Source organism: Rutilus rutilus, assembly GCF_951802725.1.
Source record: "Rutilus rutilus genome assembly, chromosome: 12".
Classification (NCBI taxonomy): domain Eukaryota; kingdom Metazoa; phylum Chordata; class Actinopteri; order Cypriniformes; family Leuciscidae; genus Rutilus; species Rutilus rutilus.
Genome location: NC_140217.1, coordinates 31,717,557 through 31,736,880, shown reverse-complemented (window position 1 = coordinate 31,736,880; position 19,324 = coordinate 31,717,557). Strand labels below are relative to the sequence as shown.

The following is a 19,324-nucleotide window of genomic DNA, read 5'->3' as shown; positions in this document are numbered from 1 at the left end:
GGAAGGATTTGGTGTACCATGTAAAAAGGCCATTTTACACAGTACACAATTACAAAGGGTTTACATTTCATTTTCAATGAGACAGAGGCGGCAGAACGGAGGCGGCACTGAAAGCGACAGTGGTTGCCATGCTTCTGCTCAAAACTCGACTGCACGACTCGTTTCGGATTTTGTCTCAGTATGACATCAAAGTGTGACGAAAGACCGCCCCTGCAGAGGATAAACGCCCACATCATTCCCTTTTAGCCCCGCCCACCGATTCACGCAAGTAGTAGAAGGTGAGTAAATATGAGAGAGACGCAAACACAGGATTACTCAAGAAACAAATGGATAGAGATGCCAAGTTATGGGAAAACACAGTCTTTCCATTACATTGCCTTTCTTGTGATCCTAACATTAAGAAAGCTTGGATGAACTTTATTTTTAACAAAGGTTCAGATCCTATTAGTAAGACTTATCATTAAAAGATGATGAGTGCTGACAGCTGACTATATTGGATCCAACAGTAATGTGAGTAACAGTGTTTTTACACATGTGTCACTATTGCTTTTTCTGTTACAGATAGATTGATATGTACTCACTTTACTGAAAACGATGAACGATGAATATAAGAATGACAGTGCGACAAACAACGTTCATAATTCGTTTCTACGAAACACCGTTTGTCAACTATAGCTGTAGGAACTTTGCCAAGACTTATAAAGCATATTTAATTCGCATAAATAAATCCTGTACTGCTACAACTCCCATCTACATAAAAAACATTATTTTAATTAGTATACCAGAGACCAGAAACATCACATTACTAATTACACAATAATTTTATTTTAGTCGGATGGGGAAAAAAAAGTCTGGAGTAGACACAACGCAATGAATGCTTCCAGTGTAAACAGTGATTATAATGGGAGCGATTTAGTTGCAAAGTGTTTTTTTTTAATCAGCTATCACTTACACTCTAAAAAATGCTGGGATGTTTCAACCCAACTTTGGGCCAAAAATGGACAAACCCAGCCGTTGGGTTAAAATTTTAAATTACATTTTTAACCCAGCGTTTGGGTTTGTCCATATTTGACCCAAAGTTGGGTTAAAACATCCCAGCATTTTTTAGAGTGTACATGCAACCTGGAATATAATGTTTAGAGTATTTGCCTCATTCATAAATGCACAATGTTTTTGTGTGCTAGTATTGAGCTAAAGCAGTGTGCATTGCATAGGCATGTTTCCTGCGTATAGAAAATGCACAAAAAAAAATAGAAAAAAAGTTTACTGCCTAGCATTTACTGTGTAAAATGCCCTTAAGACAGAAAGAAAAGTAAGTGAGAGAGAAAAAAAGAGACAAGTAGACAGATACGCTGACTGATGGTTTTCATTTTAATAGTTAAGTCAAATATGCCGCAGTTCGTCATGTACTGTAAAATAATGAAAGGACAGAACATCCGAACTGTTCTTTTAAAAAGGGCAGAGGCAGACACATTCTTTTGAGGGACAATGAGGAAAAAAAGACAACCAATTATGCACATTATTATATAGAACAAATGCATCATTCCGGTGCATGATAGCATAGAAATATGAATGATAATTTGCAGTGTGTGTGTGTGTGTGTGTGTGCGTATGCTGTAACCCTGCTGGTTCATTCTGAGCTGTTGATTAGTGGAGCACATAATCAGCTCCTGTCACCGGCTGCAATGAACCAACCTCTCTTTTTCTCTATTCCTCCACTGTTACTGTTTCCAAAACACATTAAGAAACTGCATTTGTTGTTGGGTCAGCTGGACTGCTATGAGTTGTATCAACTTTTTCCAATTGCTTTTGAGGAAATGAACAGGAGCTTTAAATGCAAAGCAGTGGGCCTGACAAATTAAAGGAGCTTTCAGAGAGAGAGAAAGAACAGAGAGAAGAAGTCTGACAGCACAATTTCACTGCCAGTTTACATATGCACACATTAATTACTGTATGTAGGCTTGGCAAAGACAGCATACTGTTATTGTATAAACTTATGTTAGGGCTTTTTTTTATATGCACTTCAAGTGTTTCATCATCACAGCTCAGCTTTGTTAATTTACTGAAACACTGTATCATAGGCTGCACATGTAAATGATGAAACAGAAGCACATAAAAAAAACACCAAAATAAAAGCGCAATGGTTTAACTTTTGAAAATTAAGATCATTCATCATTAGAGGAATTTAACAGTTGTACTATATAATTTTTTTTTATAAAATATTTATTTTACAGTAATAGGCTAGTGTTATTGCAATACATTTCTTAATTTTGTTTAATATTTTTGTTTAATAATCACAATAAAATTATATCATTATTTTAGTCATACTGAAAGGGTAGGTCAAAAACGGTGAAAATAACTCTAAAAAAAAAGAAAAAAACTCTTCACATTATGGTTACTGAAACAAGATGGTTTTAGTTGGTTCTTATAAACAGAATACTCAAGTGTGAACACACAATTTTTTTCACCCCAATAATTCTACAACGACAAATTCTCTCCGAATACAGCTATTCAAGGCGCAGTGTATATCGCAGAAAAGCTCGAAAAAGGTTTTTTCCAATATCGGCAGCCCTATCCATCTATCTAGATTGTAAATACCATCCGACAGTTCTTTACGTGCGTTTTCTAAGCTGTCAGAGAAGCGAACATTCAAAGTTATACATGTCCCCTAAACAACAAAGAACAGTCAACAAGGAGAAAGAAGAAACAGGAAAGGCTGAATGAATCTATTCAGTAATTCAATGAGGAGGCTCTGAGGGCACCAGAGGTGTGCATCACAGAGAAAATCTATTTGTGACTGCAGGGAGATGAGCGTGAATGGACCAGTTTGAGCTAGCACTAACTACAGTGCAGAAGACAGTATTTTCTAAGACTAATCTCAAAAAGATTTAACTTCACTTAGAAGTGATTCAAGCAATGATATTTAAAAGTAATCCAAAAAAATCTTCTATGATAACTGAATCCTAATCTGTTACCCATAAAATAACGATAATTCACGTTATCAGTATAACTAATAGAAAGGCTGCGGTAAAGTAAGACATGCAGACTTGCTTTCGGTCGCTATGGCACCGGCAAACATTAAATACGCCATCTCCGCTGCCTTATTTGCAAACATTATTTGACAAAACACTCCCGCCACAACTGCCCGCCACAGTTCATTAACCATTGTGTGGCGAAATAATCAGAAAGCAATCCTAAACTCATACTCATCCATCCTGATTTGACAGGTTTCCTGTAAAAGGTTTCTGTTTATTAATGCACAAATGGCTGATAATAACGCTCTTTTTGAGATGCTTCACTACCTCTGCATTCAAATGGCCTGCAATGTTTGCTTCTGAAGTATGTAGTAAATCTGAAAACACAGTAACCCCAAAATGAATATTCAAGCCATACTTGTATGTCTGCCACTGTATTAGGTAAGACAATATAAAACCCAGTCACAATTCATAGACAAAATGAAGAAATTGGGTTACACTTTATTTCAAGGTTTAAATAGGCTACTGAGTAATATTAATGAACCACATGTGCTTACTGTAGGGTTAGGATTACGGTTTGATTTACGGTTAATGCGTGTAATTATGCATAGTTTATAGTTAAATTACTAATGTAACTACGTGTCACGTATAACAAAGACACTAAAATAAAGTGTTACCAAAAATTGTTTAAAGGTTTTAAAAACCTAGCATCAAGTTTGCAGATTTAACTTGGTTTGATGTTCTGTTGTTAAATATAATTATATTTTAGACATTTTAAGCATTCAAATACTTTTTTGGAGGCTGTATGAATGATTTCAGCTCTGAAAAGGGAAAAACAGAGCCAGAGGAAAGGCTGGTTGTGAAGTTAATGCAACGGATCGCTTGTTTTTGTTTGCGATGATGGGTATGTGTATGTTCAGGGCAGTCAACAGCGCAGTTGCTCCAGCTGAATGCACAGAGCGCCAGACAATTTTTGCCAATTATGTGTGATTGTGCTTTCATTAAATACACTGCAGGTGGTGTATGAAGCATCTTTTGGCAGCCAAGAGAAAACGCCTCCCACACATGGCCTTGCGACCCACACAACAGAGTCCTTCCTGAGGATAAAGGGAAAGAGCAAGAGAGAGCCTTTTTGTAACTCTGCAAAAGCAAAGAATTCTTGGTGGACCGATTGATTCTTGTTTAATGTGTAAACAAACTCATGGTAGACACGTTGCCGTCTCGGAAATCCAACCTATTGCCTGCTTTGAGATCAGCTGAGAGTTCAAGTTGTAACATTTCTGAAATCATCAACAAAAAAAATTAAGCAACCTTTCATCAAATTAGTTTTTCAAAGCTAGTATAAAGCAGTGATTGGCCAGCTAATTGATGATCTCCCAAAGCAATTACAATGGCTTTTTGATCATAAAAGGACTAGCCAACAGGATGATATGACACCCAAGCCTCTGAGTCATCCCAAATGTACGCCTGTGATGTATTAAATGTGGGTTTGAAATAGCTCTTTTATCTGTGCCACTGAGTTCTCCGTCTACACCATAAAGCATATGCCTTGGAGGATGCTGCAAAATCCTAAAGCTATAGATTTATGACCATTTCTTTTTGCCTCCACTAAGCCTATTAATGAATTTCAATCATTAAATAAGGTCCCAGGTACTCTACCGTTCAAACGTTTGGGTTTATTTGTTAATGTTTTTAAAAAAAAAGTCTCTTATTCTCAACAAGGCTGCATTAATTTGATCAAAAATACAGTAAAAACTGATACTGTGAAACTTTTTTATTTTAATATGATCTTTCAGAAATCATTCTAATATGTTGATTTGCTACTCAAGAACATTTCTTATTATTTCAATGTTCAAAACACTTTAATATTTTTGTGGAAAACAGTAATAATTTTTTCCCCCAAGATTCTTTGATTAATAGAAAGATCAAAAGTACAGCATTTATTTGAAATATAATTTTTTTTGCAACAATGTAAAAAGTCTTTACCATCGCTTTTGATCAATTTAAGGCATTCTTCCTGAATGAAAGTATTAATTTCTTTTTAAAAAAACCTTCTTGAACCCAAACTGTTAAAGAATATTTGTTCGGCATATATAAGTCATAACTTAATGGCGCATTTGTAACTTGACATCGTATGACTTTGTATGACATTGACATTGTATGGAAAAAAATCGGGCATGCACATTCTGGTAGACTTCTGCTTTTCATTCCCCAAAAGAAGAAGAAAAAAAACCACACATGTGAGTCTGATAACACGGTGATGAGCACATGAGTCTGACTAAATGATGACAGAACTTTCAACTCTTCCTGTAAGTGTATGTACCATCTGCATTCAACAATATAAAAAAGTGCCTATGAAACTGGCAGAAAATCAGCGGCAAAACATTGTTTGTTTGTCATGGAAACAGTGCTTGCAGGTATACTTGTCACACAGTGTCACACAAGTGGTGAAAACTGCTGGTTGTGGGCTTACTTGCTGGCAGATGCAGCAATTTTGCCCCTGACAGCACTGTGATGGTTTGACTACACCGGCACAAACGCTGCCAGGACTAAAGATATTTTATGCTGAACTTCCCTCCTCCACTCTCTGACTATTTGTTTGTCCATCGAGAAGATCAGTTGATATATTAACGATTTCTTACATCACGTTTCCCTGAAGGCATTTTTCAACGTGTTATAGATCCCTTAAGTGCTTTCAACAAATGCCTATTTGCCCATTTTTACAAATTGAGGACGTTTAATTAGGAAATAAACTTAGTCTCCAAGTAAATGCTCTGTAGCATTCCACCCGAGCAATATAAAATCCATTAAAAACAGAATGGACGAACACGGATTTTCTGTCACTTTAGCTGTTTTTTTTTTTTTGCTTTCTGAGTGACGAACATGGGGAGACTTTATGCTAATTCCTCACCCTGAAGTCTGAGCTAGCAGGAAAAGTAGACAAGGAAAAGTGGGTTAGCCATCTTCAAAGCACATTTGAAAGAGAGAGATTTAATGGCAGAGGCACAGATGAGATCTCTCTCAACATAGCTGAGGAAAAAGAGCTAAAATATGAAGAAGACTATAAGAGTCTGCAATTTTTTAAGCCCAGTGCTTAATAAGTGTTTTCGCACGGCTTAGAACCTTTTAACGATGCTATCTTAAGGTGAAGTGTGCAGTTTTTATGTAAAATACATTCTCATAACCCAGTTTAATGTGAAGAGACAACTTCACATTAACTTGTGAAAGAATGAAAACGCTGTGCCGACAAGTCAACTTCTGGCTCAGCCAATGGTGAACTACCTGTTTGGTCTAACAATGGAAGACAGGGGTAGTGTTCGGGAAAAGCTGTATGAAAACGATTATAACTTTTGCACAAATACATAACCACAACCAAACACGACTTTAAAAAAAACAGAGAAAACTCTACCTCAGTAATAAAAACTTCAGACCAATGAGATGAAGCCGTATTAATGTCTGCAGTCCTGCAGTGTGTGAATACAGGAACATATGCAAATTTCTCTTGATTTATCCTCCAAAGACAGTCATTTCTGTACTTCTAGACAAATATCATAACTGTGCCAGTATTGAAGTTTCTGTAAGGCAGGGAAATGTGATTTATTATGAATTCAAGGACAATAAAACCAAGCATGTCCTTCACTCGAGAAGAACATATTATTTTAGATCTGAAAATATTATGTTGATTGAAGTAGTCATGAGGGATCTTTGCCTTACTTAGATCTCGGTACAGTTGGGATCTTACCATAACATCACACTGTGAACAGTAAGGGGCTGTTGACACAACACGTGTATTTGCATTTAAAGTAGTTTAAGTGCAAAAACTTGGAACAGAATGTAGGAGTCTTGATATGCACAACACAAAGTGGAGCGTCGCAACATCCAAAACATCATTCTGATGCATATGTTCATAAACCAATAATTAAAAAACATCGCAAGTGGAATGATAGATCGCAACCTGTGTGTATGGCCTTACATTTTCAAGGCAAAACAAAGGAAAAAAAGAAGGAAAATAAGTGTCAGACCTCTTAGTGAATGTATAACGTATTTTATATAACCAAAATACTGTAATAATTTTCCTAGCACCTCAGGGTCAAATTGTGTCTACTGGCTCAAACATCTCCTTTGCTCGCTCCTATGTTTCCCACTCACCTGGCAAGCCTGGTACAACAGCTGGTGCTCAAACTTCTTGATCCCCAGGATCTGCTGGAACATCTCGTAGAGCTGGTCTTTGCTCAGGATGAGCTCGGAAGCGGCGCTGGCTGTCATGCGCTGCTGCGCCTTTCGTGGGTCCTCGTCTCCGCGGTAGATGGTGTCAAACTTAGCCATCCAGGAACTCAGCACGGTCTCCTTGCTCAGACCATCAATCTCTGGCAGGCTCCGCACACGTTTCTCGATATGGCGCTTGAACACCTCGCGACAGTCTAGAGCAGATAAACCTCCTGTTTGGACCATTTTAGCGACACGGTCGCTCTTTAGAAAAACCTGCAGGTCATACAGACAAGGGGAAGGCAACAAATAATTCAAGACATATTCAAAATTGGAGTGCTAGTAATCTATATGCTACCTTAACATTGACTTAATTCATTTTTAAATATCCAAATATATTTTATTATTATTGTTTTTAATATATTGATATAGTGTATATATGTGTGTGTGTGTGTGGTTAAATATGCACATTTAAAGTATATTGTCTTCAAGTTTATAATCAGAGTCGGCAATATTTGTAAAAAAAAAATATATATATTTATTTATTTATTTATTTATTTTTAACAAATATTGGCGACTCTGACTACCAAGTATGGTTCATGGCTCTAATGTAAGTAGGCTAAATAACTAAATACTCCTGGTGATTCAAAAAGGGAGGGGTTCATAGATATTATGTCCCATCAAAACTTCCTGTTTCTACAGGAAATATAATTAACATAAGAAAAAAATTTTGCACTAGCCAAACCATTTCATTGGACCTTTAAAGGTGAGGTGGTGACAATTTTTCCTTCAAAAAGTTTCTCTTGGGTGACTTTAAAACATTCACTGTGTTTTCAATCACTCCAATCTGCTAGAGAAAATTATGCCTCAGTGCTTTGCTTTAATATTCTATGCTGTGATAGATACAACATCATCTACTGTGAAATACTGCAGTAATATAACCAATGCCATTAAAGCCATGGAAAGCAATGGTAACTGTAAAATTTCACTGCTTTTGAAATGATGGGATCAGTGTGGGCAAAAATGTTGCAGTGGGCTCTCTCTCTCTCTCTCTCTCTGAATTATTCAGAAGATATTTCCTAATTCAAACCAGAGTAAAGGGAGTCCAAACGAAATGGCTATTGAGTTCCAACTGCCTCCTCCTTTCCTATTCGCAATGTTTCAAAATCCGGTTTATAGAGGTGAGAGTAAAACATGATTTATGTTTTTCTTAACAATTGGTGTGCTTGGCAGCTGCTTTTCTTCATTCCATTTAAAAGCCTTCTATCGTTCTCCATTCAAGAAGACAAATAGAGCTTTAAATTGCTGTCTGGTCCCAATCCAGACTGCAGTTTACAGTGAGCTTCTCTTTCTGTAGCCTGCTATGACACCGATTTGGAAATTAACAGTGCCGCAAACAGGCCCTGCAATGACTTTTCTAGTTGAAACATTCCAGAAACCTGAGACTGATTTCAGAGGTTTCAGAAATTTTAGAGGAATATTACAAGCAGTTCACAATTTGCCCATTTCATAACTAATTGTCTGTTAAAGCTGGGACTTGTTAGCACTGTAGAAAACATTACAGATGTGCTACACGTACATATTTATTTATTGTACTATATATGTACTGTATAAACATTTCTCAGTTAGCACTCATAAACACTCTTGAAATAGCTTCTGGCTACATGAAATAATTATTTACAACTATGACAATTAAACACAAAGCATTTGTATTAACGACTTCATATGCGAGGCAGTCTAAAGTGTTCTAATAGCCACTTTCAGTCATACTGCTCAAGTAATTAGCATGAACAGAAGCCCAAACCGCAGCAACAGGATGTAGTAATGTAGTGACCTTACCACAATACTTGAATCCATTAGAATAGCAATCTCTTCACAGAGCACGTGTAAACACTTGTATTTGAGATGTGTTTTAGCTAAGGAGAGCCCTGAAGGGCTATTTAGGCGCTCTCATCTCCATGATAATTCACTTACGAAGGCATGTGATCATCTAAATGTTTTGACTAATCTGTAGTGTGGTAACTACAACAGGCTATGCAACATTTCAAGACACACAGTTCAATAATCAAGGGGCGGGTTCATGATAATCATTGTTGTCTGCCATCATTATCCCCGAGCTAATTGCCTAAAGGAGAGGTTAACATGCCACGACCTTACACGGACAGAGACACCAAACTCATTTTCATTCAATCAGCGCACTATTCTGTAGAGGACAATTTGGCGAATTAACAGGAAAAATGTTAAAAGCAAAGCACTTATTGCTAACAGATTTACTAGCAGCTTGTGTCAGCGCGAACCCTTTTTTGGCGTTAAATATGCACAACTACCGTCAGGATTTATTAAAGACTCGCAGTGAAAAATTAGAGATGAAAAAGCATGGACAGGACACAGTTATTTTTGCGACTGACCTTATTGCATATGCATTTGTAGGAGTTTCCCTTTCAGATGCAACATTTATGGAAGGAGAGTATTTGCAAGGTGATTTACTAAGGTTTGCTAGTCAATTTACTGGTGTTTGCGCTATTATTTACCGCCCAAAATAAGCACGTCTTAAACCAGACGCTAACTGGTAGATTGCATTGGTCATTATGGAAATGATCCGGCTGTGTCTGTGTTCTTTAATTTGTGTGTCATCAGTAGATCAATCGCAGAGCTTTTTCACTCCCATCGGCTTTTTTGGAACTGCGCTCTCTTGCTAATTTGCCCTGTTTAGTAAATATGTCCCTTAATGTCTTAATACTTTACCTAATAACTAATACTTTTAACGTTAAGAGATTTCAGTTTAAAGGTGCTGTAAGCAATTTTATGGGGGAAGCAAGCATAAAATAGCACTATTACCTGTCAAATATCACTGAAATATGTGTTGTTGGGAATGCACACTTGTCTTTGTGATTGCAGGCTCTGGTAGGCACTAAAAGGTTGCAGCCTGCACATTTTAAGCTAATCAGAGAAAAATTATTAAAACACTACCATTCAAAAGTTTGGGGTTGGTAAGATTTTTTTTATGTTTTTGAAAAGTCTTTTAGATCAAAAATACAGTAAAACAGCAATATTGTGAAATATTATTACAGTTTTCTATTTTTTCACCCCATTTTAATGTTTTAAAATGTAATTTATTCCTGTGATCGCAAAGCTGAATTTTCAGCATCATTACTCCCGTCTTCAGTGTCACATGATACTTGATTCTAATATATTGATTTGGTGCTAACAAACAAATTGTTATTATCAATGTTGAAAACAGTTCAACATTTAAATATCTCAAAAAGCTCAATATTTTTGTGGAACGGATAATTTTTTAATGAATATAAAGTTCAAAAGAACAGCATTTATTTTACAATGGAAATCTTACACCAGTATAAATGTCTGTAACTGTCACTTATAAATGTAATGCATCCTTGCTAAATAAAGCATTATTTACTTACTGAATCTTACTGACCTCAAACTTTTGAACAGTAGCGTATAAATCATTATAATATAGTAGAAAATGAATATCAGCAACATAACATACTATAACATAACATAACATGTCTAATTAAAAAAAAAAGTCTGATATGTTCTCAAACCAGTTTGAGGCTGGTTTAAATGTTTAAGGGTAGATTTTTGAATAAAAAAACTGTAAACCAATCATTTTGGTTGAGCAACCAATAATGCCATGGGTGATTACTTGAGCAAGATAAGGGTCAATTTCATTCAGCTGTTGCAATGATAATTCACCTCAAAATAGCTCTGAACAGCGTTGATGAAGGCCTCATCCGCCACAATCTGTGTGTCTCCTTTGAGAAAAGACTCAAAGCGGTCCTTAGTGGTCTGCAGCTGCTGCTTGGTGATCTACAAGGAGAAATGAAAGAACAAAAAGTCAAAATTCTGATCATTTGTGAAAACGCAGAAATATTTCACAAGACCAGTGCATTTATCTGTTATTTTTATAGATAATACAACATTATAAATGAGATCTTTTTAATCAGTGACTTGATCTTAAATGGTTTCCGTTAAATCTGTTTTTGCACATTCAGATATGGATCCAGATCTATAGCGGTTCAAGACTAAAGTAAATGATGTGCTGCCGCAAAAGGGTTAGAGATTTTTCAGAAACAAATGACAAAGGACAGTGGGTTTCTTTTTATTAGCAAGAGACATTTAATACATCCTTGTTTTTACCAAAACACTCCCACAAGTAGTCTCTTCTCAAGTCTACACTTAAAAATACTCTTTCTGCTTTAAGAAGAAAAAAAAACACACCCACCTTCAAACTCAATAACACACATTCTCTCTATTCTCACAGCCAGATATCTCTAGCTACATCTTTCTCACACTAGTTCTCTCACTTGCACGCTCTAATTTTAACTTTCCCTCGCAGAAATTGTGTACTTAAGTCCTTCGTATTTTTTAAATATGTTGATTTTTCATGCATAATACATCTTGTATTTCACTGAACGCCTCTTCAACTTCCTCTCTGTCTCTCTCTCTGTCTCTCTCTCTCTCTCTCTCTCTCTCCCCCGATGTGATTCATCACTCTGCCTGAATGTCATCAGGGCACAAGATGACAGAGTGACGAACGAGTAAGCAACAGAATGAGAGAAGTGTTGTGAAGGAGAAAAAGAGCAGGCCAAACAGTATCCTCCTCCTCCTCCTCATCATATAAAGCAGAAGCGCAAAGCTCTGAGAGTTACAGTGCCACTGTGTTTTATGGCAGTGGTTATAAACCGGTTTTGCTTCAGGACCCAGATTTTACAATAGATATAATGTGGTACCCCAACACAATGAAATTGTTTATTATTATGTATTATTATTATTATTAAAAGAAAACCAAAAAAAAAAAAAAAAAAAAAAGCTCACTCAAAAATTCTATAATATTTTATTTAACATATAATTTTACACATTTTAGAATTATATTATTTATTTTTAGGGGTAGCTTGAGAAATCACTACGAACTTATATATTTTAGAAATAGATTATATTATATTATTACATACATTGAAAGAGCTGTTTAAAAGGGTACTTTACTGCTAACAAAAGAGGCTTTCAAAAAAACTTGGCTGCCTAATCAGTGCTACCTGACTAGAGAAAACAGAGAAAAAAGGCTGTTGTCTTCCCTTTTGCCAAATACCCAAACACCCATAATGCACTGGGCATGTTGCCGTCCAAGGTCACTCCCACCAGTCTGCTATGGATTCGCTTCACCAGAGTCAAATACTGCCTTGTTTTTGTAGGAAATACTTCTCATCAAACTTTTTGTCATAATGATGTCGACTAGTGAGTTTCCAGTGAAGGATTCAGCTCATTGTAGGCAGTGGCTAAAGGCTGCAAAGAATCTTAAATATGGAGAGAACGCCGCGATGGAAAATCTGAAAAAAACTCTGTATTTGTAGTCAACATTTCAAACTGGATGACCCCGAACACAGTGTTTTAGGCCAAACGGAGCGGAAAAACTGAAAGAAACTGCCGTTTTCACGAAAGCCTTGGAGCTGTCAAAAGGGAGCTGTTAAAAAAAAAAAAAGTTATTTTCTCATGTCCAACATTACCATGAAGTGCCCAACAAGAAGTTGTGACATTGTGACATGACAGGTTAAATAGGAAAATGTCAATACTGTAAACGTACAAACAGCAAAGTGTGATTTATCAGCCTAACACATGGAGCAAACATTGGGCCAAATATTACATTAGGCTGCTGAATATGAGAAAGGGAACAGCCATTAAGTGCATTAACGCTTAATGGCTGTAATGTAATGTCAGTGCAATTAACAACAGAGGCAATAACTAACAGCACAAACGCATTGTGGTCGCACAAACCATCCTTGTTAAACCAGTATTTAATCTAGCTGGGTCGCGTTTTCTTTTCATTTGGACACACTACATTTGACATCAACATTTAAATATTTTTTCCCTTGTTTTTTAAAGGTTGATCTATTGAAAAGTTTTAAAAGACCATTGTATAAGGTTAGATTAATTTTATTATTTGCATTTAGTACTGCTTATCCATGTCCTCAGAGCAGGTTCACTACTTGAAAACCACTATTTTATTGTAAAGCGTTGCATAGCATATGTACTATGGCTCTCTGGGATACTTGATCCTGATTGGTCGATCCTCCTGCGGTCAAACATTTTCATAAGGAACATATTCTCTGGTAACTTTTGTTCTACACAGCTATGCTAGTTTCATGTCTCTCGTATCCCTTCTCTCTTTCTCCCCACACAATAAAATAAACTCAAATCAATATTTCATGACTTTTTATTTATTCATTTGGTAAGTACCAGTGTAATAAGCGGAAGAGTTTTCAGTGAGCCAATCATTATCACAAAATATAATCTCCCTCCTCCTAATGACTTTGTCAGAGTATAATTTGAAAAAATGACTGGCTGACTGTACATTTTCCCTAACATATACTATATTATTAGATATATTGTACAGTACAATTATACAATGACATGCATTATTGTATTGCTTTTTTCTAGCTTACATCCCTGTTTTCATCACATCACTGAAACATTCAAAACCTCGAATTGTGCTCTATTGCGCTGTCATGCATATGGTGGCTTGCTAAGCATACCAAAAACAAAAAAAAGTTATGTTGCCGTTTATCTTGAAACCACCAGTGTGACAAAATCTAAAGGAAACAGGGTTTTCTGTGAGCAAGTGTGTAGGAGGAAGGTGGAAAAGTACAAAGTAGCATGTGCCTGTGAGGCATCACAGCACCATCTGTGTTCATCTCTCTGCTACTGTCCTCTCTACTTCACACACACATGGCAGTTGACTCTATCTGCCTTCTGAACTGTCTGTACAGAGAATACTATAACCCTGAGGAAAAGCTTGCAGCCCTCGATATATCCGAGTGTGCTTTTCTCTTTCTTATTTGCAGAATGGTTTTTATGAAGGCCAGGTACGGGCATACAGGAGGTGATGTATGTTAACACTCTAACTTGACAGGTCTAGGCCAGGTAAACCCAACATTATGGGGACAAAATGCCCCACAAAGATGGCAATATCCAAAATCCTTGTCCTTGAGGGGACATTTTTTGGTCCCCATGAGGAAAACCGCTTATAAATTGAATAGGTTTTTCCTCATCATGTAACTTTAGTGCCTCCGACCTATACTAAATACAAATCTGAAATAAAAATAGCAATTCAGAAATATTTAAAAATCTAATAAAAATGGCAAAAGCACATAACAAATTTACTAAAACTTACAGGCACAGTAACAGTAGCAAAGCATTTTCTGCACCATACAATTTTTTTAAATAAACTGCATGTCATTTAGCAACATAAATGGCATCTAGCTTTTATTAAAAATCGATATAGCTTACTGCAATGTGCAACAAGCCACCGCACAGAGAAATGTTTTAACATAACTTTTTTTTAACCTAAATTTTTTTGACCAAGTAAAACAGTGCTGTGTTGCCCCACAATTTTAATTAGTCCAAAAAAGTGACCTGTATTAGTAGTAATTTCGCCTATTTCATTAGAATTAAATAAAACAATGTGAATTGATGTGATCAAATGTAACTGCAACAAAGTTCAAGTTCAGGGAAGAAGGAGGCAGATATTAAATACAACTTTGCTCATAAAAAACAAACAATAAAATTAAATGAAAGGAGCGGCAGCGGCCGACTGCAGCTTGTAAGCATAATAAATACAGCAATGTAAAACGTCCCTGTCTCTCGGCTGTGCCCTGCTTCATACCACACAGTTATTAACATTAATGCAACTTTAATACATTAGCTCATGCATGAACATGGTTTCTGCCTGAGTCCCGTTGGATTGTTTTCCATCAGCTGTGGAGGTGAATATGACGCCTCCATGATTCCAAGCTCATTCACGGTGTCATCAAGCTATAAGCCTTCGTTACTGTTTTGAATAAGCGAACTCTAGCAGCGAAACTTACATACTGTGCCTTTAAACTAAAATGAAAATGAAAACTGAAAATATTTAATATTTAAATTAACAAATACTACAATTGTATATAAATTATACTAAAATAGCAATTGTGTTTTTGTGTTTAAAGGTGTAACAGTACAGATTATCACCTTTTTTTTTTTAAATATATATAATTACATTAGTCTGTACAAAGCACTCATATAGTTCTCATAACAGAGTAGCCAATATCCATCAGTACTTTAATGGTACATCCACCCCCATCCTCCCAAGTGGAAGTCCTATAGATTCCCTCTGGATCCCTCTTATCATGATTACCCTGTAACAGCATGATTCATTTACAAACTCAGTCAAACACACTATTTTAACCTCTAAATGTCACTATACCAGGGGAGAATGCACATTTATTTTAAGTAATGCTGCCCAACAAACAAGCACAGCAAACCTGGATCTCTTAAAAATATATATATATATTGCATTTTTATCATAATAAATTGTTCCCAAATTGTGGAACATTGCTGCCATGTCCAATTAATATAAGAATGTTCCTCCTCTGCAACCTACAGGCAAAAACCAATATATCTAGCCCTAACTTCCCGTTTCAATAGGAAATATGTCAACACAGGATGAAAAACTGCACTAGTCAAGTGATTTCTCCAATGAGCAATTCGACAGAATCACTTAACGAGACTTAAAAGATGGTTCATCTGCCTTGAACATTGTTGACTTACTGTCTTTTTCAGCTTCACATAATCATACTAGAGACACTCTTTCTTTGGAAATACTATCAACAGTGCTTTTTACTTCAACGTCCCCTGATGAATCCATTCTCCTGCTATAACGTTATCATTTCAGCAGCCGCATCTTATTTATAGAGTCATTTACATTTCATCCGTGTGAAAAACAAGTGTTCCTTTTCTTTTGTGTGAATGAAGAAACAGCTTTCAGTGTGTGCGTGTGCACACTCAGCAGCAGACTGCAGAGTCTTTAGTAATTATGATAATTGCATGAGTGCAGCAGCTTTAGCTGTGGGCCAGAGATGATGCATGAGAAAAAGATAGGAAATGTGGACGAGTGATTTCAATGTTAGTCCACAGAGGGGGAAGTATCACGTTTGCATCCAATCTTAATTGTGCATCTTAATTATTTTCGTAAAACAAGAAAATAAAGTTCAATTAAACCTAATTTAATTTTAAGCTATCTCAATGTAAATTTGTTTTTGGATTTGGGCTTTCAATTTCTTACATTCAAGCCTGGCACCTAAAAAAGGTGTAGATGAAAAAAAAAGTGTTACTTAACTGAATAGGGGAGAGAAAATGAAGGTGTTTGTCAAATTTACACCCAGACAACTAAATGAAATGGAACAAGAGGCTAAATTTCAAAAGGAACACACTTCCCACTTGCTTTCAAAGTTTGTATGAGACAAAACACACAAAATAAATTATATTAATGCATTTTGATTTTGCTGAGCTATTGTGCACTAAATTCAAGAATTAAAAAAAGAGGTATTTTATGCACACCAAGGCTGCATTTATTTGATTAAAAAATACAGTAAAATCAATAATATTAAAAAACATTATTACAATTTCAAATAACTGTTTTCTATTTTAATATAATTTAAACTGTCTTCAGTTCCACATGATCCTTTAGAAATCATTCTAATATGCTGATTCAGCGCTCAATAATTATTGCTTATTATTATTGAAAACAGTTGTGCTACTTAACATTTTTGTAGAAACCATGATACATTTTTTTTAGAACTCTTTGATAAATGAATAGTTTAAAAGAAAGGTATTTATTTAATAAAGAATTTTTTTTGTAACGGTGTATAAGTCTGTAATTTCTGATCAATTACTGACTTCAAACTTTTGAACAGTATTCTAAGCCGGGACTTAAAACATCTAGAATGCTATTTCCATGTTTGGTTACACTGTCCTGTTGTAGAGACAAAGTATTATATTATATTTTATTATATAAATCCTACTTGATAAAGAGTAATTTATGTGCTGCTTTGGGAAGCAGGTATTACCACAATGCAAACACTAAGTACAAGCACTATGTAACATGAATAATTAACAGTCATTTTCATTTTTATAGCCTGGCAAATTATTTGAAATATCACTTTAATATAATATGAAATGAAAATATTCAATTTGATGACATAAGACATATTTGTATTATACAATCACACATGTATTATATGAGATGAAATACTGAATGAATGAGATAGTGTGGTTAAGATAATGCATACTCATTTGGTTGTATGATGATGCTATTTGTATTATGTGCCATTGAGAATATCCAGACATCAAATACCAAAAGAGTCATGTACTTTCATAATGCTTGCTGTACAGTGAACAAATGAAAGGAAACAAAACACGCAGCACTGCAGTAATACAAACACAGAGATATAGCGTAAAATAATATGAACACTCTGATTACATGGTTCAATCGTTAGAGCAAAATCAGCATTGCAAAACTGCCCTAACCAATCATTACCCAGCAGCTTCATCGGACTCACTGGAACTCAGGGATACTGATCTGCCAATGGGGAACAGAATGTTCTGCATTGTCCTGGAGCCCGCAACTCTTTTCCTCCTCTCCCCTCCCTGCGTCCCTTCATGCCATTTTCTATGTTTAGCATGATGCTCGGAGCGCAGAAGTGCTATGGACCCACAAGGCCAGTGCTGAAGATAGCAGCTGGTTAGTTTTGGTGTCTCTGAGCCACAAGGCAGAGACCGGCACTCTACTGTGCAGTCCCCAGTAGCACATTACATCGAAAATGAACGAATAACCGTGCAAACCAGCATTTTGCACCTCATCAGTGCTGTTTGAAAGGCATGCTAATATCTCCGTTTTGGATTCCATTTGAATGCGTGTCCTTCAGCATAACTGAACTTCACATCAACTCTGCTTAAGGTGATTGAGTCAAGCGAGCATTATTAAAGTAAGAGGATGATGAGGACAAGGAAGAAAAATCCAAAAGCAGGTTTTCAGAAAAATAGCTCGCTTGTGAGTTTAACACTGCATTTTACCAGTTCAATAAACGTTGAAAGTTAACATTTTAGACACAATATTTCCAGTTAATTGGTCTGGTTTTGCTCTGACAACGAACATATTTCCAAACATAGTCACAGCGTTATCACGGCGGTGTGTTTTCTTCCTAAATGAATCAGTGTCTTGAATCAGTTGAGCGAATGATTCATGACTCATTCTAACAACAGCGCTTTGAATGAATCGGTTGAGTAAATGATTGAATGTTTCGTTCTTGAATGAAATAGCGCGTTGAACGAATCGGAAAAAAGGAATGAATGACTCACTCAAAGATAGAAACCTGTCGACTCCTATGGCATATCCATGAAACGTGCAAGAGGAGTCACGGAAAAAAATACCCACCACTAATGCACAGTCTGTTCATTAACATAAGGAATATTTCTGTTGTCATTTGCTACAGCTATCATCTGAATTTAGTATACATAAATGTAAACATGGAGAAATTAGCCATTGCTTTTAAATTTTGAAGACAGATGTTCAGCAATATCTAAGGATCATATCTATTGATCTTAATCATTGAGCTTAATATGTGTTAATGTAAACATTTTTGAATATAACCTTTATATAATAATAGTATATATAATGTTGCATTGCTGTCAGAAAGTCTTGCTAAAACAATTTTAAAAATTACAGAAAAAAAGAATGCAGAATATGTTGTTAATAGAGCTGTTGTACAAAAGCAAAATTACTTTCATGAACAGCTGTGCTGGCATTCAGTACAACAGCTCTTTTGCTGCCTTGCAAACACTGTTGTAAAACATTCCTTTGAAACAACCTCAAGCATATACAGAATTCTAGAATAGACATAAAGCCTTAAAGCAAGAGAAGCTCGTTTCAGAGCAGTAGTGTTAGAGGAAATGCGAACGGAATACTTTGCATTTGCTTACACAAAACTTTACCACACACCAAAATGCCTAATGTTAAATTAAATCGCCGGACCTCGACTAGTGTGTGTGTGTGTGCACTTTGTCTTACTAACATTCTATCAGCATATTGACAGCACAATAAGACTATGCGTTGTAGGATTTGGGTGTTGGTGAAGTATCTATCGGCAGAACAGAATATATCGCTTCAATGGATTGTGAAACCGTAGCATTTTAATCACAAGAGCCCACAGCCAGCTTTTTTCTTTGTGCACGAGAGAAGAAAAAGACATGTTCAGAGTGAGTAAGGGAGTAAAGTGGGGGAAATGATGGGGAAAGTGAAAAGTCTCATGCGA

The 19,324-nt window shown here is 36.0% G+C and overlaps 1 protein-coding gene across 2 annotated transcripts in view; it reads right to left on the bottom strand.

The window, feature by feature from the left end:
* cadpsb (Ca2+-dependent activator protein for secretion b) overlaps positions 1-19,324 on the bottom strand; it is a 77,831-nt gene that overhangs the window by 44,865 nt on the left and 13,642 nt on the right. For both annotated transcript variants that reach the window (XM_084427050.1, XM_084427051.1), the window contains exons 2-3: positions 10,896-11,009; positions 7,125-7,457 (exon numbers count right to left, since the gene is read on the bottom strand). In XM_084427050.1, the coding sequence (XP_084283176.1) occupies positions 7,125-7,457; positions 10,896-11,009 (447 nt within the window). The remainder of the gene's footprint in view (positions 1-7,124; positions 7,458-10,895; positions 11,010-19,324) is intronic.